Raw genomic sequence first — 25,863 nt, 5'->3', positions numbered from 1 at the left:
CTCTGGGGTAACTAGAGTGAGCAGAGTGGATGATAATCAGATATGTTGGTCTGTTGCTCAGAAGTCAAGTTTGCAAGCCTTCTTAAAGGTGTTACAGAAGAGTTATAAACAAAATGTTGGGTTTTTTGGGTTTTTTTTGGTTTTTTTTTTGGTTTTTTTTGTCTCTTTGAGACAGGGTCTCCCTATAGCCCCAGCTGTCCTGGAACTCACTATGCAGACCAGGCTGGCCTTGAACTCACAGAGATCTGCCTGCCTCTGCCTCCCAAGGGCCGGGACTACAGGTGTGCACCACCACGCCCGGCAAAATGTTTATTTTTTAAGGAAGTAAAACAAGCAGCGTGTGGTGGCGCGCACCTTTGGTCCCAGCAGTGGGGAGGCAGAGGCAGGCGGATCTCTGTAAATTGAAGGCCAGCCTGGTCTACATAGTGAGTTCCAGGCCAGGTGGGGCTACGAGAAGACCCTGTCTCAGTGACTACACAGCAAGCCTGGCAGAGAGCAGGGATGTTACATCTTCTGGTCCCTTTGCTTCCATTGTCCCATAGTCTCCCAGTGCTTCCTAGCTTCTACAGGCATATATTGAAAGATTTGGGTTTTGTTTTTTAATTTGTTTGTTTGGTGGGTTGGTGGGTTGGTTGGTTGCTTGGTTGGTTGGTTAGTGGCTTGGTTGGTTAGTTGGTTGTTGAGACAGGGTCTCCCTGTAGTGCCACCTGGCCTAGAACTTGCTATGTAGACCATACTGGCCTTGATCTCACAGAGAGCCTCCTGCCTCTGCCTTTGGAGTGTTGGATTAAAGGTGTTTGCCACCATACCCTGCTATACAGAAAGATTTTGCTGCTTGCATTCTTGATGGTTTTTATAGCAACTGCTTCAGAAAAAGTGAGCAGAAATATTTTTACTCTTATACCATAGAATGAAACAATAATGGAAAATCAGCTCCTCGTGTTAAATTTCTGATAAATTCCAGTAACTTCTTATTTTAAATTTTCCATCACTGAAACAATGTCTGTCAGGAAATGTCCTAGTTTGTTTCTCCATTGCTGTGACAAAATACTCTGACCAATATCAACTTGAGGAGGAAAGGGTTTATTTGGCTTACATCTCCCAGGTCACAGTTCATCAGGGAGCCCAAGGTAAGAACTCAGGCCAGGAACCTGGAGGCAGGAGCTGGAGCACAGGCCATGGAGGAATGCTGCTTACTGGCTTGCTGCCTGGCCCCTGCTCAGCCTGCTTTCTTATGCAACACAGGCACCACCCACAGTGGGCTGGGCTCTCCCATATCACTCATCAAGAAGATGTCCCACAGACATGGCCACAGGCCAGTCCAATAGAGGAAATTCCCCAAGTGAGGCTCCCTCAACCCAGATGTGTCAAGTTGACAGTAAAGCTATCCAGCACAGGAAAGAAAGTAATGTTTTCATATGCAGCTGAATTTCTCCCTTGACCAATGGGAGATTAGGGGAACTCCACGTGTTGTACAACTATCATCACAGTCTTGTCCCACAACTTTTCTGTACCCCTTAAGCAGTTAGTCCCTATTCCCTCCAGGTCCTAGAACCCCTCAGTCTGCTTTCTGCTCATATATACTTACTGAGTTTTCATGTGTTATATAAATGGATCCTGCAGTATGCAGCCTCTGTCAACTCCTCTCCATAATAATTTCAGGACATGTCAATACTTCCTGCCTCTTCCAAATTGGATATTTATTATATGCATATATGCACATCTTACTTATTCTTTTATCTGTGTATTTGAGTTATTTCTGCCTTTTGTCTACTGCAAATAGAGTTCCTATCTGTGTATATGAACATTCATATACACATTTTTTATTTGAATACTTCTGTACAACTCTGGGTCTTTGGATCATAAAAGCAATTCTGTGTTAACTTATGCCCAATAAACTGTTTTCAGCAGCTGCACCATGTCACAGCCCACTGGCACCGTATGAGGCCTCATCCCCCCACATCCTTTCCAGCGCTTTTTAAAAAATTTTCTATTGGTTTTTTTTTTCTCATATTTTTGCCATCCTAATGGGTGTGAAATGAAGTGGTATCTCATGGTCTCATGTGTTTTGTGTGTGTGGTATGTACACACTTGTGTACGTGTGTGTGTGTGTGTGTGTGTGTGTGCAAAAGCACATCATGTGGAGGCCAGCGGTCGATGTCTAATGTCCTCCTCATCCACTCTCGACTCTTGTTTTTGAGATAGTCTCTCACTGAACCTGGAGCCCCCTGATTTGGCTAGGCTGGCTGGCCAGCAAGCCCCAGGGATCACCCTCCCCAGCACCACACCCAGCTTTTTTACATGGGTTCTGGGGTGTCTAATTCAGGTCCTCAGGCTGAGTACAACAAGCACTTTATCAACTAAGTCATCTCTCTAGCCCCCAAATGTGCCTTTTGACCATTTGTGTATTTACTGTGTCCTATGTTTTCCCAGTTTCTAATTAAATTGTTTGGTGTCTGGTTAAGTTTTAATTTTTTAGGCAGGACTCACCTAGTAAGTTCTGGAATTAAAGAAAGCTGTGTGGCACCACTCCTGGCCTCTTGTTAAGTTTAAAGAGCTCTTTATAAATTCTAGATACAAACTTGTATCATAAGTGTAGTCTACAAATGTTGTCTCCCATTCCTCAGGTTGTCTTTAAGCTCTTACCAGTGTGTACTCAGTATATAAAATTTTGATGAAGTCCACTTTATTCTTTGTTATGTTGTTTGTGTCTGGGGGTATCATATTTAAGAGACTTTTTCCAAATTCAAGCTCATGAAAATTTCTGTTTTTCCAGAAGAGTTTTATACCTCTAAGCTCTTGTATTTTCTCCACTGATTCATTTTGAGTTTTTTACATGTTGTGAAGCAGGATTCTAGCTTTCTTTCTCTTAGTAGATATCCAGTGGCTCAGCATCAGTAGTTGAAAAGATTGCTCCTCACTGCTGAGTGTTCTTGGCACCCTTATCAGAAACCAAGTGACCATAGCTATATGATTTGCTTGAAGACTCTAAGTCTGTTCCATTGAGCTATCTGCAGAGCCACACTGCTAGATCACCATAGTCTGCAGGAACTTTTGGAATAAGGGGTCCTTCCAGTTTGTTCTTTTTAAGATTGCTATGGCCATTTGAGAGTCTATTGCAATTCCATGTGACTTTAAATGAAACTCTGGGACTCCCATTATGCAGGTGATGGGCAGTACTCCACCTCTCTTCATTTTTCTTTCTTTTGTCTATTTTTCTGTTTCTGATGTCTGACTTTCTACAGAGGCATGAGTGAACGGCGGTCTGTTCACCCCAGATAGATACCAGCAACGAAACAAAACAATAATTCCACTCAAGTCTAGATTAGTGAACCAAGGAGTTTATTGGGATTGCTTACAAGAGTATGGATGAAAGGCTACTTATAGGAACATGGACTTAAAGCCAGCTGCTGTGGAGTCACTCCCTCTCCTCGTGGGTCGTTGTCCACTGCTCCACAAGGACAAAGGGAGCAGAAGCGACTAACGGGGTCAGGATGGCCAGTGAGCACTGACGGAAGAAAGCCCTTCTGGGGAGACAGGTTCAGTGATACAAACAGCTCCAGACTCAGTGAAACAGCTCCGTTTATTCAGTGGGGGTCAGGGAAAATATAGTGTGGAGGCAGTAGCCAATGCTTCAGCTGATAGGTGCTCATAGTATGCTTTATTTACATGTGGCAGTAAAGGCTCCTGTCATCCGACTATCGGGCAATGCCTAGTTATCATATAGAAAAAACCTGGCGGTAGTTTTTACTCCAGGTAACTGTGTCAAAGGTCATGTTAAATGAGGCCAAGCATCCGTGCTTGGCGGCACTTTCCAAGTAAGTCAGGCAGGAAGCTCCTGCTGAGAAAGGAGCCACCCTTAACAGCAGGGTTGCCCAACAAGCTGCTTCACCAGAAAGCCCATCAACATGGACGGTGACTCACTAGAGCTGTATCCCTGGAGCTCCCGTTTCAGTTGCAGGCACCTAGGTGGACTGGAGAGTCTCCTTTCCCCAGCAGCTATTGCTGCTTACATCTTGTAAGTTTTAAGAACTTTCTGAGACTTGTGAGTTGTTTACTTTCTGAACCTGGTAAGCTTGTTTCCCAAGTCTTAAGGACTCTTCCTCCAAGCCTTTGAGGCCAAGTATCCTTTAATCATCTGAGGAGTGATCAAAGTCAGTCCTGCTACTCCATTTCAAATAGAAGCATCAAAATTTTGAAGACCTTGCAGAGGAAGAAAATGGGACGTCTGTATTGAGCTTCGAAGCCTGAGTCCTGGGATCACATGAGAGACATCAGGAATGTGGCATAGATAACTTCAGGCACAGAGCTCCTGGATTGGCTTTATGCATTTGTCCTGAACTCCAGCCTATGTAAATAGTCTGAAATAAAGGGCGAAGTCCATGTACAAAAATGTTTGTCATGATTCAAAACTGGAAACAACAAAATATACTATAATGACTAGAGTTAAATAGGTGGCTAACTTCATAAGAAGAAAACCCATAGACGATCATTAAAGTGTCCACAACATCAGTGTTTAACTCTTCTTGCTCCCCAGGAAGCTACACTGCACCAGGAACTACATCCACCTGAACCTCTTCCTCTCCTTCATGCTGAGAGCCATCTCAGTGCTGGTCAAGGACAGTGTACTCTACTCCAGCTCTGGTACACTGCGTTGCCATGATCAGCCAGCCTCCTGGGTAAGCCTATGCCAAGGGCAAGTTCCTTTCTAGGAGGGACCCAGCACCTACCAGTCTCTTTCCTCTCATGACAAACGGGCAGTGCTATGAGGGCATGGTGACTCATGCCTTTAATCCGAGCACTTGAGAGGCAGAGGAAGGTGGATCTCTATGCGATCAAGGCCAGCCTGGTCTACATAATGAGTCCAAGCAGTCTGGGGCTATGGATATGTCCAAAAAAGAGGGGCAGTGCTGTCACAGTCTTGGTCAGACCTAAGCAATGGAGAGAGGCTGGACAGGTGCAGGTCTGAGTCAGCAACCAAGACCAGGAGGGTCCACAAGAAGGGTAGATGGCATCTAAAAACTGTCAGGGGCTGGGAGATCTAAAAGCTTCAAGCCTAGGCTCTGACAGACCAATGCTGAGACATTGCTGAGGACAGCAGCAGCAGGTGACAAGTCTTAATGTAGATAAGCATGTTTTTGCCCAAATCACCCAGATCCCAAGTGATGGCTCCTTCCACACATTTTCCTGGAGGAAACCAACTCACACAGTGAATAAACCCCAGGTAATGCTAGTGGGGAGGCCAGCTTCATGTTACATACACTCAGTCCATATCTTTAATACAGGACAGGCAATGTCCTTGTTTCTGCAGTGTAGAAGAGGCTATCTCATGTACATGGCCATTCTCCCTTGGCTCTGCTTGTGGAGTTAGCAGTGATAATTTACTGCCTACTCAAGTCAATTGGACAAGTATTTCAGAGCCTCCTACATGCAAGTGTTCCCAACTTTTTCCTGCTAGCACATAACACTCCATGTTTGGTATTTTGGTATGTCTCTCCTGGTCTGTGGTCTCAGTCTTGAGGTTGTCAGCAGTACCCCTAAAGAACCAGGACCCCGAACTGGCTTCCTCTGCTCCAGTTAAACAGATTCATGTGCTGACACCAGTTTTTACCTACACAAATTTTAAATAGTTTAATTTTGAAACAAAAAAGTATCTTATAGCTACATAGCATGTCATCTGTGTATAGCCATCACTGTCCCCTTGTAGGTAAGTGCATTCTCTGGTCTCATGATTCAAGAGTGGGTTGTTGAGGAGGGAAAGTTCTGTCATGATAACAAAGTCAAAAACCTGTTACCTGGAAAATGCCATGTAGTGTATTGTGAGATCCCTGAAGCTCTTGTCCTGAGATGGGTGTCTCCTCACATACATGACAGCAGTGAACAGCAAGGAACAATGGCAGATCCTAACTGCGGTGGTCAGAGCTGCTCCAAGTTCTTTCCTTAGCTCTTTACTTAAGGAAATTGATCCCCACAGACCACTCATACCCACATCTCTCTGCAATAGTATTCAGCACTGTCTTACTACTGAGAACCCAAGGACCCAAACCCCTCACATAAAGAGACAGGAAAAGCAGCAGCCATCCCTGAAGTTGAGCAGGTTGAAGTACTATCTTGCCTTTCCCCCTCATTGCCAGCTCCTATCCAGGTAGTCTCCACCTTCTCCCACGTTGTTAAATTTCTTCTGATGCCAGTCTATTTCCCTACACTGTTTGGCCAAGTACTTAGTAACCTTTGAGCCAGCAGTCACTGTATCACAAATGAGGAGACGAACTGAGAAAATCCTACAGTTTCCCAGGATGTGAGGATTCAACCCCAAGTCCTGCTACTCACCCAGAATCAGACACCAGCACACCCAGGCTGGTGCCAAGGGTTGGGGATAAGGGTTGAGAAGAGGGACAGGTACCTCTAGCCTGTTCCCAGAGCAATGCTCTGGAGAATCTAGTCAAGGATCCAGCTGTGCCCCCACACCAGATGACCCTGTGATTCTTACAAAAATGAAAAGGTCAAAGGGGAGAGAAGGACAAAGGGCAGAATACAGCAAGCGGGGGTGGGGGGTGGCTATCGAAAGAGTAAAAAAATCCTGAGTACATTAGGACTGGAGAGCTGATGCAGCTGTTAGCTCAAGCACACAACCAAAAAGACGAAATTCTGGGTAAATTAGCAAAATGGAGTCAAACCTTAGCATGAGCAATAAGAAACGTTTTTCCTTCCGACTCCATTTCTCAGACATTTTATTCTTGTCTGGGTTTCACTAAGCCAATGTTATTCTCCCAGGGATGCTTCCCAAGACAGGGGCAAGCTGCTTTCTTCAGGCAACTTGAGCCTCTCCCTGGCTAAGGGAGGCTGGCAGAGCAGCTCTTCCATGAAGCTAGAGGCTGCAGAGTTTCCTCAGTTTTCAGTGTCTTGTGTGCACCAGAGCAATTTATTCTCACTGGAAACCAGAGAAAATTCTTTTGAGGATTTCCAGACTCTCAGAAGCCCAAACCCAGCCTGGGTCTTGCCTATTGGGCAAGGGAGGTGTATACCCCACAGCCATGAGCCTTACAGCAAGTCCCAGACAGCCACCTGACCAGACCAGAACTGAGCTCCTGCCTGGCCACAGCTGAGTGACTAAGTGGGTGAGGAGAGGTCAGATCAACTGTAGGGCTTGGAAACTGGACTGGGGGGTCCTCATTCCACACAGCCTATATCAAAATGGCAGAAAGGTGAGAAGAAGAATTCAGTAGAGTAGTGACAGTACCCACATGTGTGCAGAGGATATGCAAAAACGTGTTAATGCATAAACACATTTACAAAAATGTGTACAGACATATACATGTGCAAGACATTGCCCAAAAATATGTGCACATGCACCATAAGCATGAATGCATGCACACACATGCGTATGCATCCCAGACACATATGTGTGCACATATAAACACAGAGGCTTCTGAGCAGAGCTTTGGTCTATCAGGAGCTTGCTACTCACTTGCCTGGCCTTGTTAAATCTTCCCTGCTGTCCTTGAACTAACCCTGAAACAGGCTCCAGGAGCCCTGTGTAGTGTGGGTCAAAGGCCACCATTGTAGAAGGTAAAGTCAGAAGAGGATTCTGAGTTACTCAGACCTCTGGTCCTCATAGACCAGACTTGGCAGTTAGTAAAAGGGAGGAAATGAGAAGCAGTGTTTGTCAGTGTGAGCAAGAACATGAAGTCATTCTAAGCATACCTCTGCAGCTTCTGCTCATCCTCCACAGAAGCCCTCAAGTCAGCTGTGCCCTGCTGTCTAGGTCATGTGTTGGGCTACCATGTGGAATAGCATAATTCATCTGGCTGGCTCTGCAGCTGGGGCATACTCCTGGCTCTGTATGTTTCTATCATATCTCTAGGCATGTGGAACTCAGATGGAGCTGTCAGGTCAGAGAGTCTTGGCAACCTGAGCAGCTATGACAGCACAGACACATGTTTCTTACTGTTCTGGAAGCCAAAAGCCCAGGGTCAAGGCACTTCCAATTTGATGTCTCATGAGGTCTCTTGATCATAGAGAAAGAACCCAGCTTCTTAACTGCATCCTCATCACCAAGCTTCACCCTCAGGACTTCTTCACCAACCAAAGACCCCTCCTGACACAGTCAACCTAGGGGCTAGGGATCAACATACGAACCTAGGGGAACATCATTCAATGCCTTGCAAATGGCAGGTACATTTTAAGTTGTAAGAGTATTGATTGATTGCTTTTTAGAAGGCTGAAACAGCTGGCTATGGTCCTTTGTGTACACCAGACCAGCAGGAATTCGATACGATGCTCATTCCTTGGTAGCCAGGGATCCTTTCAACACTGTCAAGGGAAACCAACCTCCTGGAGTCCTCTCAGTCCCCCCCAAACATTGTGCTGTCTTTCCTTGTGAAATGTGCCTGTCATCTTTGTCTTACAGAAATTAGCATTTGTGTTTCTGTTATAAATGTGTTTCCAGATTTGCCATTTGTCAGTTGCATTTTTATGATATTTTCCCTTCTAAAAGTTTTCAGTGTCTGTTTGATTAAAATTGTCTTCTAGCCTTCTAGCATTATATTTGTGTTTGGTTTTCAGGTTTTCTAAGAGATATTTATTTTTAATTTTATTCATCTATGTCTTTAATTCACTTATAACTTACTCATTTTGTACTTTAAAGTAGGATAACCCTTATCAAAAGTTGAGAGAAAGCAAGATACATTCACATGAGGTTGCTTCCTCCCAGATTCACCTCCCAAAGGATTTAAATTTGATTTATTTCACTCACTATTCCAATGAGAGGTTTTCTTGTTGTCATGGCTGTGGTTGTGACAGTTATGCCCAGGCTCCCAGGCCCAGGTCAGAAGTTGCTACAATCACTGATGGTGAAGGTGTACAGTAAGAAGTTTCTGTTGTCCAGCTGTTCCTACAAACAAGAGTTGCTCTGTACCTTGCTGTGCTTTGGAGAAAAAGAAGGCAATGCAACATAAGACCATGGCATTTGGAGCAGGCTAGAGCAGGTGTGGCACTCCATGGGTGTTATAGTCAAGCCCCCATGATCCTGTAGGCCAGCTGGAAATGCCTCCTTGCTGCCCATAAGTACATCCAACCCCATGTATGATGTACAATATACAATCACTCTGTTTTAATCTTTGGTCTCCTTTCATATGGCTAAATATATCAGGGATTTCAACTTCATGTTCTATAACTATGTGACTGTAAAATTTGCTGAAAAAGAATACCACTCCAAACTCCATTTTTATTTCTGTATCTATACAAGTACATAGCCACACATATAGATACACAGTATATATACATGTAGGTTGATATTCATATATATATGGGTTGGCCCATGTGGAATGGATTTATTTATGCACACAGAGGGTACATATTCATACACAGGTGGGTGAGAACACTTTTGTATCTGTACATGGCGTGGGTATATACATACGTGCACAAATACACACACACACACACACACACACACATATAGGCAGAGTTATTTAAAACACAGTGGTCTTTCTAGCTAACTGACAAGGCCTTAAGGTACTTGACCCTGAATGTAAAAAGTGTTTTAAATTTTGAGAAATTAAAGTTGAAAAACAAAAACCAAAAGAAAATCCAACAAATGAACTATTTTTCCTAAGAGTTTTGAAATGCTCTTTACTGGGGAAAAAATGACATAGTATCTTAGAGGGTTCTGAAAATTTTGAAAGTCTAGGAACCTAGCTTTGGCCCACTGTTTTCTCTTCCCAGACTTATTATCACCTGATGTTCTGTTAAGGGAAATGACCACAGTCCTTCAGCCTTCTCCAGTGCTCATTCCTTGTTTAGCAGTCCACCTGTCTCTGGCCAGCAGGTGCTCTCTTTCTCCATTGCAGATCCTGGGGGAGGATGAGAGTCTTGAGTGGGGAAAGTACAGAGAGAAGGGGCGGAGTGACAGGGCAAAAAGACAGAGCAAGTGGGAAGAGGCGTGTCTCATCCTGGTGTCCAGGAAGGGAGCCAGCAGTTGGCTCCCTGGACCCAGTGTTTGTTCCTGGGAGTGTTTACTCTCACCTCTCTTCCCACTCTTCTGCCCTCAGGGAGTCAGAGGCTTCTCATAGATGGTCCCTGGCATTGTGTATACTAAGGGTTCTACCTCAACATAACACATTCTTGGCCCCTGCCAAGCCAATATATTTACAACACCCCTCCAAGCCAGACCCTGGCAATGCTTTACAACTTATCCAAACAGAGCAGCTCTGCCTGCCTTAACTATTTTTACCAAGGAGCACTCTCCCTTGCTGTCTCTGGTTCCAGGTCGGCTGCAAGCTCAGCCTGGTGTTCTTCCAGTACTGCATCATGGCGAACTTCTACTGGCTCCTGGTGGAGGGTCTCTACCTGCACACCCTTCTGGTGGCCATCCTTCCCCCAAGCAGGTGCTTCCTGGCCTACCTTCTGATTGGATGGGGTAAGGTCTCTCTGTACACCTCACCTTGATTCCCATTTGACCGAGGTGTTAAGACCTCTGCTCAGAACACTGCTGCCCCAGGGGTATACTGCATGAGCACCTTAGGTGCACTGAGGTTCCTAAAGACAATACCTGAATATTTCTAGTAACCAGGGACCTGGTTTAAAATGCTCTAGAGTTCTATCCTTCATGGCCTCTTCACCTCAAAGGAAGCTGAGCTGCTAACAAGTACCAAAATGGTTTCTGCCTTTCCCTTTTCCCAGTCAGTTCATATCAACAGTGGGAAATCAGAGAGCAGCAGGCTAATGACACATCTGCCTGCAGGCAGGAATCCTGCCCTGCCCAGAGCAGGAAGGCAGGAGAGGGGCATTGTGAGGCTGGGAAGGGCAAATGTAAAGCCCCCAGAGCATTAATGAGGAGTGAGAATGTCTCCCTCTTGCTTGGCCTCCCTGTGTTCAGTAGCCGGGTTTCAGCCCTGGCCAGATTCTCAGCTTTCAGACATATTGCTGCTTAGTAAGGCATAAGTGTAAACATGTGCATATTAATGAAGACATTTGGTAAAAGCTTCCATATGAACCGTGGTCACAAACTCATCTTTTATAGTTCTGGCTCCTGAGCCTGGGTATGTACAGGTGCTGCTCCTCATTGATGCTCAATGGCCAATCTTATGGGTGTCTTTTTACAGGTATCCCCAGTGTCTGCATAGGTGCGTGGACAGCAACCCGCCTTTCTTTAGAAGATACAGGGTGAGTACTGTGTATGCATCCCTGCCTGCAAAACAAAGCCTGGCAGTGCTGGTTGAGTGTCCAGAGGCTTGTACCATTATACCATTAGGGACAAGCTAGACATTTCTATGCAACTCTAACACCCCATGAGTAGAAGACCTAGACAGAAATAGGCTTACTTACTGTAGGTTGCAGTATTTGAAAGAAGGCTCATATGGGACATGAAAATCAAGCCAGGCCTGTAGTCTAAGACTGGGGAAAACCAGGCAGAAAAGGTTAACATTTTACATGGCTCCTCAGTGTCCCCTAAAAGAGCCAAGCAGAGTGCAAGCAGGTTTGCTTTAGCAAAAGCATTGAGATCAGGCTGTGTGACTGACTAAATGCCACTGTGAGCAGCTCCTCTCTTGAGAACTTTTGAGCCCAGTGGCAGTGACACAATCCAGGAGCTCCTGTTCTGACCAAAGAGCCAGACCCTAGCCCCACGCACAGGCCCAGGCATCCCCAGCCTGGATATACCTCATAAAGGACCCCAAGGTGTCAGTTGTCCACTGAGCAACAGATCACTCTATAGATAGATGGTCTAAAGTTATCCATTTCCTTGTTTTATACACTAACAACTGAAAGACACTCCACCTCCTACAGTTCTTCCTCAGTTGGGCTCTCTGGCCCAGTCACCCTCAGGTCAGCAGAACTAACAGCTGAGGCAGTGTCAGCTGGCAGGCGCCTCAGCCCTCGGGGTTCCTGAGAGAATGGACATGAGTTTGAGCTCTCAGAGTCAAATTAGCTGGGTTCCAAGACCACAGATGTCATCTCTGCTCTTGTTGAAACATCAGTGTCCACTGTGGACGGTGAATGCCAAGGGAATATGGAAGCCTTGTATAGTCATGCCACAGACAACCATCATGGAAAATCAGGCCCACTTCAACCACTCTCAAGGCATTCTTAAATTCTTCATCTAAAATATAGATTTAAACCACTGTGGGGTGGAAAAAATTTTCAGAAGAAAAAATCCTTCTTCATGACATCAGGTGAACTTAGAATGCAAGCCTTGAATTAAAACCACAGCTTTATGGGGCCCTGGGGATACACTCCTTCCCACCTCTCCATTAACAGGCTGTCAAGCTGGGTCTCTGAGGACAGCTGTTTCACTCTACATGCAGAGCAGTGGGATATAGAGCAGGGTAACCTGATAAGCTTTGTCAGATAGAGAGATGGAATGTGATGCCTGTGAAGGTGGCAGGTTGGTTCCGTAAGCTCCATGTAAGAGGTCAGCCCTCAGCTGACCCATTCTTCATTGAGAACCTAGTTTGTAGATAGAGTCAGTATGACACCAGTTTCTATCTCTCTAACAGTTGCTGGGACACAAACGACCACAGCATACCTTGGTGGGTCATTCGGATGCCCATTCTAATTTCTATTGTAGTAAGTAGCTGCCTGTGGCAAGGCAAGGCTCTGCCCCTCTGTTATGTACCTGCACCATGCTTCACTGTGTGCAAGTGGCTTCTACCTTCCTACAGAAAGGCCCTATCACCTCCAGGGCAGTTCCCAGGGAAAGATGGGCCCTGAGAAATGAAGATCCTTAGGATCTGAAGCCTAAAGGAGATTACAGTTGTCTGTTATGCATTTCCAGATGCTCAGACAACCACAGCCTTATTCATTGGTAACCTCAATGCCAAGATGAGGCCCTCTATGGTGTGGTGGGTAGACCTAGTGGTTGGGGCAGGTGGTGACTAAATCCTGCGATGGGTGGGCAGGGATGGGATTGCAGATGCCCACAGGCTCATCTCTGCAGCAGATCAAGTGGCCCTGTGTTATCTCTGTGCAGGTCAACTTTGTCCTGTTTGTCAGCATTATAAGGATCTTACTGCAGAAGCTAACTTCCCCAGATGTTGGTGGCAATGACCAGTCACAGTACAAGTGAGTATCCACTTGTCCAGCTTGGGAAACACATATAGCCAAGTACATGGAAAGTAGAGCCCAGTTCTGACCTGTAGAAGGTCCTCAAGGTATCTCGGTGGCCACAGGCTCAGCTTGCACTGACACCCGGGTCTGCCAGCCCAGCACTCAGAGGGGCAAAGGGCCATGCCTACATGGTGATGCTTAAAACAGGAACCTTCTCTCATGTTTGACAACATGTGGACAGTCTTGTAATAGGGGTGCTCCTTAGGTGTGTGGTCCTGCTATGAAAATGCAGCCTGCCATCCCCGTGGACCATACATCGTTCTTCATATTAAGACTGTCTTTCCCACCAGACCCTGGGGCTGGGCTGCACATCCACTGCTGGCACCTTATACCTAGCCCTGTTTTATTAACAATCTGACAAACTGTGTGTTAAGTGAAGGGCACAGGGCAGAGGTCAGGAATGTCACCTATTCATAATGCTCCAAGGAATTCATAAACTACCCATAATTCACAAAAGAAAAAGAAAACTCATGTGTGAAATGAACACAGGATCAGTGCTGATGGTTTTTTGCACCTCAGGAGCCTGAGCTCAGATGGGCCTGTACTGGCTAAAAGCTGTATCACTCCAGTAGGTCCCCAGTTACAAGCCAGCTGGGAGCTACTGCATGCATCCAGTTCCTTCCCCCTCAAGAATGCAGCTGAGCGAACAACAGAACTCTGCAGGAGGGGACCTGCCCTGTACTCTGTCCCCTCCCCTGTAAAATGGAAAGGATATTTGCCTGTTAGGTTTGAGAAACAATTGAATTAATCCTTGGAAGACATTCAGTGCCCGACAAAAAAGAATCCAGAAAGGGTTTGGTGGTCGTTTATGTCATAATTGTACCATGCTGTGCATAAAAACCCAGGAAGGAGTTTCTCTGTGTGGCCCAACCTGAAGAGGTAACCTGTCGGGCTGCAGGTAACAAGGTATGGGCTGACTATGCTGTCTGCGAGGAAGTGCTGGAAGCCCTCAGGCCTCCCTCCTGCAGCCCTGGGAAGCAGAAGGAACACGTTCTTGGTCACCCTTCAATTGAATTTGGATTTTGTGCAAATCTTGTTTAGTGTCTGTGCTGACCTTTTCTCTGAGTTCCTGGGGAGTATTAGTTAAGAAGGTTTTGAGATGGATGCTTTCATTTTGGAAACAAAATTATATGGGGTAATGAAATCTGTGCTTTTCCAGGGTGACGAGAAGGGCAGAGGGCTGTGTTTCACCCCTGCGTTTTAGCAAAGAGAGACTAGAAGCCTGCCTCACCCACAACTCCTCCGTAGGGACAGATGGGTAGATCTAGGCCATACTAGGCTCCCATCTGCAAGGCAGCAGCCAGTGACATCCTGCTGGGGGAAATACTTACCACTCACACAGGACCATCACAGAAGAGACCAAGCTTCTATGCAGTTTATCCATTAGGCAAGAAATATTGCTCTCTATAAACCCCATAGGAAATGGTGTTTGGGGGAAAGCACATGTCTAAAACTTGTATCCTCTGTTCAGTGTAGTCTTAAGGAAGATGCCTTGAAAAGCAGTTGGAGAAATTGATGTTTTTCCTAAGTGTTTGGAGGTAAGAAAAGAAGTGAGACTGGAGCCAGGAGGAGCCTCCTGCTTCCCCCAGCTGAGTCCAGAGGAGGTGGGGCTGCCTAAGTGCTTAGTGGCGTTCACTTAGTAGCCAGCAAAATGCTCCCACACAACTGTCCTCTCCAGGTGACCCCTCACTCCTGAGCAGCTGGAGGTACCTGGCAGAATGAGGTGTCAAAATCACCTTGGGGTTCCAAAGAAGAGCAGTGGAGCCACAAGCCTAAAGCAGTGGTTCTCAAAGTGGGTTCTCAGACATCACTGCAAACTGAAATGCAGATTTGTCAGTCTGTAGCCCTAGTGTTCGAGTCCTGATAAGGACTGGAATCTGAGCTATGACAAGGCTTCCAGGAGGTTCCAATGCTGTAGGTGTCTGGGAAGCCTTGACTGAGGTAACTCAAGTGCCAAGAAAAATTAATTCATTTTGACTAGATCAGCAAGAGAGTATATTGTGAGGTTGCCCCATGAAACCCACCCCCAACCAAGTGCTGAGGATGAAATCCAGGGCCCTGTTCATAGTAGGCTTTGTCACTGAACTACAGCTCAGCCCCACCTGAATTTTCTTATTCAAGTTAGTGTAACCCACCTATTGGCATTGGTGACAAGGACAATAAGTCCCTTGAAAGTCAATCATAGCTGGTGAGCTACACAAGATGCCCTCTAAGGGTCTTCCCCTCATGAGCAAAATCACATGGATATATTTGCAAATTCTGCCCAAATGAACAAAGAGGGGGCTCAATGAGTACAAAAAGAGTAAACTCCTGTGCGTATTCCCTGCCCATAACTATCAGCCTTTGAAACCTCCCATGGCCTAGTGTGGTGGAGGAGAGGAGAGCCACAAAGCATCACATTACTCTCTTTTTGCTAGGAGGCTCGCCAAATCCACACTGCTGCTAATACCACTGTTTGGTGTCCACTACATGGTGTTTGCTGCCTTCCCCATCGGCATCTCCTCCACATACCAGATCCTGTTTGAACTTTGCGTCGGTTCCTTCCAGGTAAGTGTGGGAAGTGCTTTGGGTGCTGCAAGCTATAGGCAGCTCTGATACTCTGTCTCTTTACAGGGCCTGGTCGTAGCGATACTGTACTGCTTCCTGAACAGCGAGGTAAATCCTTTGTCACCAGAAACTGAGCATAGACATTGGATCAGGGTCGGCTCCACTGCCTGCCTCTGCCTGGCTGGGCCCTACATGACCAAGGGCAAATCTACTGCACCAGAAGCCCCATCTTAGCATGGTTTCTACCCCTTCCCCTCAAACTGAGCTTCTTCCCTCCACTCAGTGTCTCTTTCACGATCAGCATCTTCTCTTCAACTCACAATCGAGTCCAGCAAGTCAGGGCTTGGTAGAAGGGTCTGGGCCTCATCAAGAGATGTATCACTTTGTCCCAAGACAAAGTGGGAACCCAGTTCTTCTTATGTAACCCCCTTTCCTGAAACCCTCAGTCCCCAGAGCTTGCTCTCCCCAGGCATTGCTAGCTGTCACTATGTGCCCCTTACCTAGTAACCTGCTCTCTGCAGTTATAAGGAAAGCTTTTCTAGAACCAACATACCTGCTCCTTTCTAGCCCCTTATTCACTCAGAGTCCTCAGAAGGAGAAGTTGTTAAAAGCCCTACAGGAACCATAGGACTGTGCCAGAGCAAAGCACACTACAACAGTATCCCCAGCGGCCCTGAGGCTATACCATCTCCTATACCCCCTACTCCAAGCCCCGTGCTGCAACAGTGAAGCCTTTTGGTGTCTACAAAGCTGGACCCATTTCCTACAGCTTGATGTGTTCTGCCTACACCTCCTCACTCACCTAACACATTCCTGAGGGTAAAACTTCCTCCCCAGGAACCAGCAGTGGGGATGGGCCAAAGCACCCATCCTATGGCTTCTAGGGGAAGAGCTCTCCTGAAAATATACCAGCCACTTGCTGTCTGTTGGCTAAACCCATGCTTTATGTCTATGCAGAGCACATGAGTTCCTATGTTCGTAGCTGACCCTTCACTGATGCTTTCCTCCCTAGGTACAGTGTGAGCTGAAGAGAAAGTGGCGAGGTCTGTGCCTGACCCAGCCTGGGAACCAGGACTACCGGCTGCATAGCTGGTCCATGTCCCGGAATGGCTCAGAAAGTGCCCTGCAGATACACCGTGGCTCCCGTGCCCAGTCTTTCCTGCAGACAGAGACCTCAGTCATCTAGCTGTATGTCACACAAAGCTGACAGTGCTGCTAGGTTTGACACATGTGTTTGCTGGCTTCCTCTGCTGTCGCAGTGTTGGATGTCCTGTTGGGTCAGTCCTGGTCTTTGCCCTGATCCCACTGTGTAACTTGATTGAAACACTAATTATTATCATCAAACTCCAGCCTTTAGACCATCATGCTCACAACATGGCTCAGCTGCATAGGCAGGTAGACTTCCAAAGAGAGCGGGAAAGCAAGATGGCCCTGAACGTGAAAACCGGTACTTTGGCCCAGCCACCTCTGAAGACGACGAGAGGGTTTCTGGTTTCCTTTTTGCCTCCCGTCAGGGGAACCATGTCCAGAACTGGCAGTGGCAACTGACACATGAGTGTTAATTTCTGTGGAATTCTTCCTCAATCTGTGGCAGACCAGGGAAAGCAACCAGGAGCAGCCCACCCTGCCTAAGAGGCTGCCTGGTTCCCTTGGCCTCCGGTCCTGCCCTCTGGGACTGTTGCTCCAAACCTCTACACCCATACAGCCACACCCTTGCCACTCCCTGGGGCATTCTGTAATGACAGAAGTCAGAGAGGGTGTTCATGGTTCAGTGGCCCAGCCAGAAACCCACATTCTCCTAGGGTACTTGGTACCTGCCACTTCCTGCAAGTGGTAAGGCTGGCAGAAGCTCTGGGATCTCTCAGGCTAACTCTCAGGCTACAATCCTGGTGACTGTCCACATAGCCCAAGGATGTTTTCTGAGTGACAGGAAACCTGTTCTATTTTTAATGAAAACCACCATTTGTCTAAATGGAGAATGATTTACCAAATGTAAAGTGGCATCAAGTACACCTATCCAATATTTACCAGTAGCACTCCTCACTTTCCCTACTTCATTTGCAGAAATGGACAGGTGGATCTGAGGGAAGGTACTTGATGTGGCTGCAGAAGCAGCCAAAGTGTGGGAGGGCATGGTCCCTGTAGTGCCCAGAGACCCTAGAAGACTATGCCTCTGCCCAGTGCAAGGGCCACAGCTGCTGGATCTGGCATTCTGAACACATTTTATATCACTTACCCCCTGCTCAAAGGATAAGGGCAGCAAAATCTTTTTCCTGTGGCTTCAGTGACATGTAGACCCAAGCTGTGTAAATGCCAGTGACCTCAACAGCTGTACCAGAGGTTTTGAGGTCAGGAGACAGCAAAAGTGAAGGTCCCACTCACAGGTCCCAGGAAATAAAAGTACCTGGGAGCCTTAGGATAACAGAGCAGTGACTGTCTAGAGACCAGATCAGACCCAGAGGCCAGGCTTCTGACCTGAATAACCTGGACCAACTGCATTGTACTATCCCATGGGACACTCCTGGCCTTTTGCCTCAACCAACTCTGAACAAGCCCCCAGTTTGTCTATAGTTTCAGTGGGTGGACAGCTCAGAGGACCTAGAAAACACTGCTAACCTGCCACCTCCTGAGGCTGCAAGGCTAGAAGGCAGGACGTGGGGAGCAAATGGCCCATGCCAGATACCTCAGAAAAAAGCTGTTGACAGTGGCAGTGGGTGCAGCAAAAGAAAAGAAGTGGATACTGGGAGCCCTGGGGACAGCCCTGACTCTCTTTGGACCTGCCTCCAGCACTACTGCAGCTTACTCCAGCAGTTCTGAAGAAACAAAACTTTACTGTATCTGAAAATGTCCTACCAACAACCACGTATGGACACTGTGCCATTACCCTGCACAAACATGGAGGACCTGTGAGCACAAGCAACTGTCAGCCAACGAGCAGTCACTGATCACACATGGGACATCTAGATGTGTAAGGGAAACAGTCACTTCAGCCCAGCATATGCTAACACTAAACAAAGCTGGACCTGGGTTCTCTCCCTGATGAAGGGATGAGCTGGTTGTAACCTGGGCACCAGTAGAGCTGATGGAAAGCAGAGATGAGATAGTGACAACATGGTCATCATGTGTTCTTATGTGTTATATGTGGAATGTCCACAAACTGCACCACAGAGTGGAACTGAGCTGTGTACATACTGCAATAAACCTGATTTCATTCTGTCTGAGAGTTCACCGTAAGTGTTGCTGAGAACACAGCTGCGTGCTGCTGCACTCAAAAAGGTACAGACAGTGTACTGCACTGGAAAAAGGTCCTCTGACTCTAGATCATCCTACTCACAGGTCTAGATGCAAGAAAGTAGATCTGCATTGGCCAAAATGTGTGAGTGGCAGCCCTGCAGATGTGCCTGAGACACCTGGCTATCCTTGCCCTGCAGCCCTAATGCCTTCCCTGCAGAACATGATCCTTGTCAACACAGTAGGCCAGAATTTATGTGTGTGCATGGAAGATGTGCACACAGTTGTGTGTGCATGAATGAGTGTGTATATGCAGGTATATACACAGGTATCTTTGTGCCTATATGCTCAATTGTGACTGGGTTTGCCTACAGGTACATGTGTACACATGAGTGTTCATGCATGTGTGCTCAAGTGGGTGTTATATATGCAGGTGTGTGTGTGTGCTGAAGTTTGAGTGGGTTTGCTTATATGTATGTAGGGGTTCATGTGTATGCATGCAGGTTTGCATGCTCAAGTGGGACTACATGGGTATGTGCTGCGGGGGTACTTATGGGTGTTCACTTGTGTGTGCATGTGGGTGGGTGTGCTCAGGTATGAGTCTGTGCATGTGTGTGTGCTTGACTGTGGATGCTTGTGTACTCTGACTTAGCTCTGAGGCAGATAAATTCTGTTCCTACTCCACACTCACCATACTGCTGCTGTATAGTCAGAAACTCTGCACACTATCAAATTCTCAAGAGGATGAACATAGAAATGAGCCAGGTAGTCCAGCTTCTGGGGAATTTTCCTCAGAGAAAGCAGACAGGAAGAGAAGGCTCTGCAGGGCCCTCTGGGATAGCAGTTGTCCTGTCTGCTTGGGGTGCTTGGGTTGAGGTACCCCAGGTAGCACCACTCTGCAGATGGGCCTAGGAGAGTCAGCCTGCTAGGACAACTGGGAGCCACTCTGAGAAGCCCCTCTCCATCTGTGAGAATGCATGTGTTTTTCCTTTCTCACCAAAACCCAGCCATTTTTAATTAGCTGTTTCAAGTTATACAAACTTTCCAGAAGAGTTGTGAAACTTCAGGTTTGTGGGCAGTTGTTACACAGGAAGTGAAATGTTCTGAGTTCCTCCTGTACCGCCAGAAGTGGCCATTGTGAACTGGATGCTGGCCTCTAGGACGTTTCTGTCACACAGACAACTTCCTGCTCACCCTCTCTCTGTTTACTCATGGAAATTAGGTCAGGCTGCATAGAGGTTCTTAGCCAGCTTTTTTCAATCAAGCCAGAATGGCCATCTGGTCTTTCCCTTCTGCATGAGCAACTGAATTTTTTTTTTCTTTTTCAGGACAGGGCCCCAGTATATAGTCCAGTCTGGCTTTGAAGTCTCCATTCTCCTGCCTTAGCCTCCAGAGTACTAAGATCAAAGATGTACCCCTGCCCCAGCTCAGAGGTATAGTATTTTCAGAAACTGCTTTATACTGGGTCAATTCCTCATTAAATTTTTATTTTCACATGTACCTATGTTTATCTGAGTATGTCCCCATTATGAACTTCTACAGGTAAAAATGGAATTGAGGACGCTGGGCTCTGAGCAGGCCTGGGACCTGGGGTGGCAAAAGGCCAATACCACTCCTAAAGTCACTATGCACTTGGTAAACAGCCCTGTCTAGTGCTTCCTGAGGATTCCTAGACCCTGCTCGCAAGGACACCTACCATCATCTTTATAGATTTTTCTCTAACTCTGGTTTAAAGTTAAGCCTCAGCCTAACCCACTAACAAACTGGGTGAGGAGCCAGCCTCTCTCTGCTGTGACCACTTAGACCTCTGGCCATTTACAAATTAACTCTATTGTTCTTGGGAAATAGGGACAAGGACAGGAGAAGCAGTTCAGTGGAGACCATGGCTCTTCACAATGTCATCATTACTGCCAGCAGGCACCTCAGAACATGCTGCTTGGGAACAGAACCCTTACAAAGGATTTGGGGCATCTTTTATATAGAAAAGTGTTCTTTGCAGATGGAAAGAAAAGGGACGCACCCTTCTTTTATGTTCTCTTAAGGATTAACAAGGAAAGTGGAGCAAGTGGCCACGTCAGCAGGTGGTCACCTGGCTCCTGAAGTGTTTCTCTCTCTCTCTCCTCTCTCTCTGTTCCTTATGTTCTTCTCTCTCCTCCCTCTCTCTCTCTCTCTCTCTCTCTCTCTCTCTCTCCCCTGCAGGGAAGACCCCTTCTCCCCGCTCCCCCCACCCCTCCCCCAGTACTGCTTCAGGCCTTTTCAAAAGCAGTTTCTGTTGAACAGCTGGAGCTGATGATGACCCATTGTATAATTACTAAGCAGAGACCAAGACAGCTCTCCTTTTGAAAAGTCAGGGTTTTTATAACCTCACAGGTGAAGTTTTATGTAAAGGCTCAAAAAAGCACAGAAATTCAATGCCTTTTCAAAACACTAGCTATTATGGTTCAAAAAAAATGTTGCTATAAGTCTACGATATGTAAACTCAATGATTTTTGAATCATAAAAAAATTTACCATCCTTTCAGATTTAACGATGGAGTACAATAAAGCCCCCATGCTGGCACTTGTTATGTGCTGACTTTTGTCTTGCATGAGTAAGCCTTTATCTGGATTCTATCCACTTACAGTGACACCTGAGTGACTGTTCTTAGCTCTGCAGGAGCTGGAGGTTACTATAGGTCCAGTATTTGAAGGATGAGACATGGATGTCTGAACTCAGGTGCTTAGCCCTTGGTGAAGCCAGTTCACATAGGAAACTCCAGTTAATGCTACCCTGGCCCCCAACTCCATGCATCTGTTTCTTCCCTCCCCCTCAGGGCTCTGCTTTGTCAGGGGGTGGGCTGTGAGAGGGGGAATCCAAAGGGAAAAGAATGAGGGAAGGCAGGAGTAGACAGGGTTAGGGTCAGCAGTCCAGGTAATGCTGAGTGGCTTAGCGGGGCAGCAAAGGTGCCACCATGTGTGAAGGGAAAGCCAGTCCTAAAACCTTTGAACTACTGGGTTATACAGTGCACACCACCAGAAAAGGCGCCATGTGGGGCTGTGAGAAGAAACTTTAAATGTGTGAAAATAAGAATGACATTAAAGGTTAAGGGTCATTACCAGACAGAGTCAGGAGCAACAAAGCAGAGGCCAAGACAGAGGTGATCAGGGACTGAGGACCAACCGGCAGAAGAGTCAGCAGAATGGGACAAACACAATCCCAAAAAGCAAACAGGTCCTCCAGGGCCTCTGCAAAACAGCACCAAGCACAGGATGGTGGGTGTGTCAGGAACTATATCCCAGAACCATTCCTGGCTGTTCAGAGGCCCCATTCAGGTTCAGCACATGAGACCCTTACGGCTGGTCGTGCCCCTGGTACAGAATGGCCACACCTGAGTGTGGGAGTAGCTAGTTTGCTGGGAGCCCACAGTGGGCCAGGACTATGTGTGCAGGGTGCTGTCCTAGCTAAGCCAGGTCATTAGAACCAGTGCAGATTATGAGAGATGACAAAGATAACTACTCCACGAGACCCTGGGTCCAAAGAACCAAGTCAGGCCCCAGTGTCAGTGGCTCCTTGCCTCCCTGCAGCCTCTCATTGTGATGATTCCCACACAGAGGCAGAGATGACTTGTGCTCTAGAATAGCCAAGAGACCTTCACTCAAGTGTCTTGTGACTATACCTTGCACTTAGCCACCATGAGGACCTTTCCTGCAACCCTAGGGCCATCATGTGTCCTGGAATGAAGCTGTTAACAACCATTTTACAAAAAACTGAAAAAGAAAAACTGAAAAAGACAAAGGTAATAAGAAAAATGCTGCACATGCCTACTAAGTAAAAGAAAATTAAAACTAGATCCCTGATGGCCTATAAAAATGGCATGATGCTGGAGAGATGGCTCAAAGGTTAAAAACACTGGTTGTTCTTACAGAAGACCTGGGTTTGAATCCCAGCACCCACGTGGCAGCTAACAACTGTCCGTAACTCCAGTTTCAGGGGATCCAAGAGCCTCTTCTGTCCTCTGCGGGCATTGTAAGACATGGATGCACTTACCTACATACAGGCAATACATACATACACATAATATAAAAATAATAAAATATTTTTAAAATTGGCATAATGAGTGACAGTGGCAATGAGGTTCAAATTTTAAATAAAAAACCTTTATTTAGTGGGTTTATTACAATGAACTATCATAACACAGTGTAATAATATTCACTGCCTCATATAGCATATTGTTTATCAAGTTTATTTACTCTATAAATTTTTAATTTTTATTATTTTTATTTTATGTATATGAGTGTATTGCCTACATGTATGTAAGTGCATTTGTGTCATGCAATGCCCACAGAGATTAAAAATGAGTATCAAATTCCCCTGGAACTGGAGTTACAGATGTTTTTTAGCCATCATGTAGGTGCTGGGAATCGAACCCAGGTCCTCTGCAAGAGCAGTCGGTGCTCTTAATTGTTGCACCATCTCTCCAGCCCCACTCTATAAATTTCTTTAAATAAACTTCAAACTGTACATTGCTCTTAACTCAGTTATGTTATTTCCAGAAATCTTTCCTAATTTAATACTCAGAGTTACACACAATGATCTCTCTATATATATATATAATATATATAGTCATTGCAATGTTGCTTATAATATCAAAGAGCTGAAAATAATCTCATGTTCAATTATTAAATTATAACTGAGAATATAGAATAAAAGCTCGGGCATTGGTGCCCACTTGAAGAAGAAGGTGACTCCAAAGAGTATGCCCTGTGTACCACCTCTAACACCACACATCCTCAGCAGTGTACACTGCTGTACCCTCAAAAACAAGGTCAGGAACATGGGAAAGCTTCCCATACACAGAAGCATCAGCTCGCCGTACTGTGTCACCTGGAAATATCTACCAGCACAGAAACTGCTCAGCCCACAGCCTGAGATTTCCACCACTGTGCATTATTCACAGTAATTAACTCTGCCAAGCAAACCATACACAATGCAACACAAATTACATGATCCACTTACTCACCTAGCAAGGATATTACATAATGTAATGTAGGACAGTCACTTTGGATCAGATAAACTGGGGAGAGGGAGAGCCCTGCCCATTCCACACAGAGGGTTGTAATCACACTGCCAGTGACAAGCACCACTGACCAGCATGGCATCTCTTCAAAATAGGGGCACCATTCTGGCATTTGAACCCCTTTCAAAGAGATGAAGAGCTAGTTCATCAGGACATATAATCCCAAGTGTGTGTGCACAAAACTTCAGCATACACGTTGTAGACTGTCCTACCTCCCAGTCCCCTTATTGTAGCTTATGGCTTTCCTTGGCATCGGTATAGCCACACTACAAAGGAACAAAAAAAAAGAAACATGCTCTTTATTTACTTTTGTAAATAAATGTTTACATATTTTAGGTCTTTATGAACTTTATAAAGCTTCATTTAAACTAAGAGCAAAATTTGCTTACAGCCACAGGAGTATGGATAAGGTTGCTTTGGCCAGTTTGTATACCAAGAACTCATGTAGTGGGTCCCTGCCCCAGGATTCAGAATGAGGCTCTGTTTAGAGAGAGGTCTTACAGAAGTCACTGAGTCCAAATGAGCTCATTAGGGTCATTAGGGTCTAGCATCACTCCTTTGCATATAGACATCGAGTTTTCCCTGCATCAAGTCCAAGATACTGTTCTTTCTTATTGGGTGGCCTTGGCACCCTTCCGAGGAGCACCTGGCCCCATCTGGCCATGTGTGCAGTTTGCTTGCAGCACTGGTTCATTATCTATTCATAAGCCAGTATTGCACTATCACTGCTTCTTTTGATAAATTGGAAACTCAGATTCCTTCTCTTCCAAGACTGTGTTGTCTCCTAGGCATGGTGGCAACACATCTTTAATCCCAGCACTCGGGAGGCAGAGACAGGCAGATCTCTGTGGTATCTAGGCCAGCCTGGTCTACCTAGTGAGTTCCAGGCCAGCTGGGGCTACAGGAAGACCCTGTTTCAAAACAAAACAAACAAAATGATTGTGCTTGATAGTCCATATGAATTTTAGGATGAATTTGCGAGGTATTAGGGTATTAAGGTTTCCAGTTATTATTATTCAGCTGTCTATGTCTTCAATCCCATCACATTTTGCCCCTCCATTTCTTTTATGAACTGTTTATAACTGTTGTATGTTCTTATATATTGAAACTTTCATGAGTTTATAATTTGTCTTCTGCATCTTTTTCTGACTATTGTGCCTCATTCACATAACCAGCCCTTGGCTTCCTGTTAAGACCACATCTTTTCCATCTTTTTTGCTTTCGGCCTCATTTGTGTCTTTGGGTCCTATAAGTAGCATATAGTTAAATCATAGTTTTTCTTATTTAATCTGCAACCCCCTAACTTTTGATTGAAGAATTTAATTGATATGCATTTAAAGTAATTACTGATTTTTTTAAAAAAGGACTTTGCTTTTTACAGATAACAATTTTAAAATGGTAAGTCAGTTAATTTCTCTGTTAAAGGGAAAATTTCAGATTGCACCTAAAATCAAACTATGCTATTTTTAAAAGCCATTGGGGCTGGAAAGATGGTTCAGCAGCTAAAAGCATTTGCTGCTGTTATAGAGGACCAAGTTCAGTTTCCAGCACCTACATGCACTCTGGTGCACCCAACTTCATAAAAACAATACTACAGGACTTTAAGACCCAAACTAACCCCAACTCATTAATAGAAGGGGACTTCAATACCCCACTATCCCCATTAGATAGGTCAACAGGCCAGAGACTTAACAGAGAGACATCTGAATTAAACAAAACCATATATCAAATGGACTTAACAGATATCTACCGAGTATTCCACCCAAACACCAAAGGACATACTTTCTACTCAGCACCCCATGGAACTTTCTCCAAAATCGACCATATACTGAGGCACAAAACAAAGCTCAGCAAATACAAAAAGATTGAAATAATTCCATGTGTTCTATCAGACCACAGTGCAATAAAGCTTACAATCAACACCC

General features: G+C 45.8%; 1 protein-coding gene across 2 annotated transcripts in view; it reads left to right on the top strand.

Annotated features, from left to right (window-relative positions):
• Vipr2 (vasoactive intestinal peptide receptor 2) overlaps positions 1-18,869 on the top strand; it is a 76,008-nt gene extending 57,139 nt beyond the window's left edge. Inside the window, exons 6-13 of one of the 2 annotated variants that reach the window (XM_008833064.2) lie at positions 4,538-4,679; positions 10,267-10,417; positions 11,103-11,163; positions 12,495-12,564; positions 12,968-13,059; positions 15,522-15,651; positions 15,718-15,759; positions 16,664-18,869. In XM_008833064.2, the coding sequence (XP_008831286.1) occupies positions 4,538-4,679; positions 10,267-10,417; positions 11,103-11,163; positions 12,495-12,564; positions 12,968-13,059; positions 15,522-15,651; positions 15,718-15,759; positions 16,664-16,837 (862 nt within the window). In that variant the 3' untranslated portion in view covers positions 16,838-18,869. The remainder of the gene's footprint in view (positions 1-4,537; positions 4,680-10,266; positions 10,418-11,102; positions 11,164-12,494; positions 12,565-12,967; positions 13,060-15,521; positions 15,652-15,717; positions 15,760-16,663) is intronic. The other variant, XM_008833065.2, reaches the window with a different exon arrangement.
• Positions 18,870-25,863: the final 6,994 nt, after the last annotated feature.

This window comes from Nannospalax galili, unplaced genomic scaffold (genome assembly GCF_000622305.1).
Source record: "Nannospalax galili isolate Female #2095 unplaced genomic scaffold, S.galili_v1.0 scaffold516, whole genome shotgun sequence".
NCBI classification, from domain to species: Eukaryota; Metazoa; Chordata; class Mammalia; order Rodentia; family Spalacidae; genus Nannospalax; species Nannospalax galili.
Note: the sequence above shows the minus strand (reverse complement) of the source record. Positions and strands in the feature narration are given on the sequence as shown.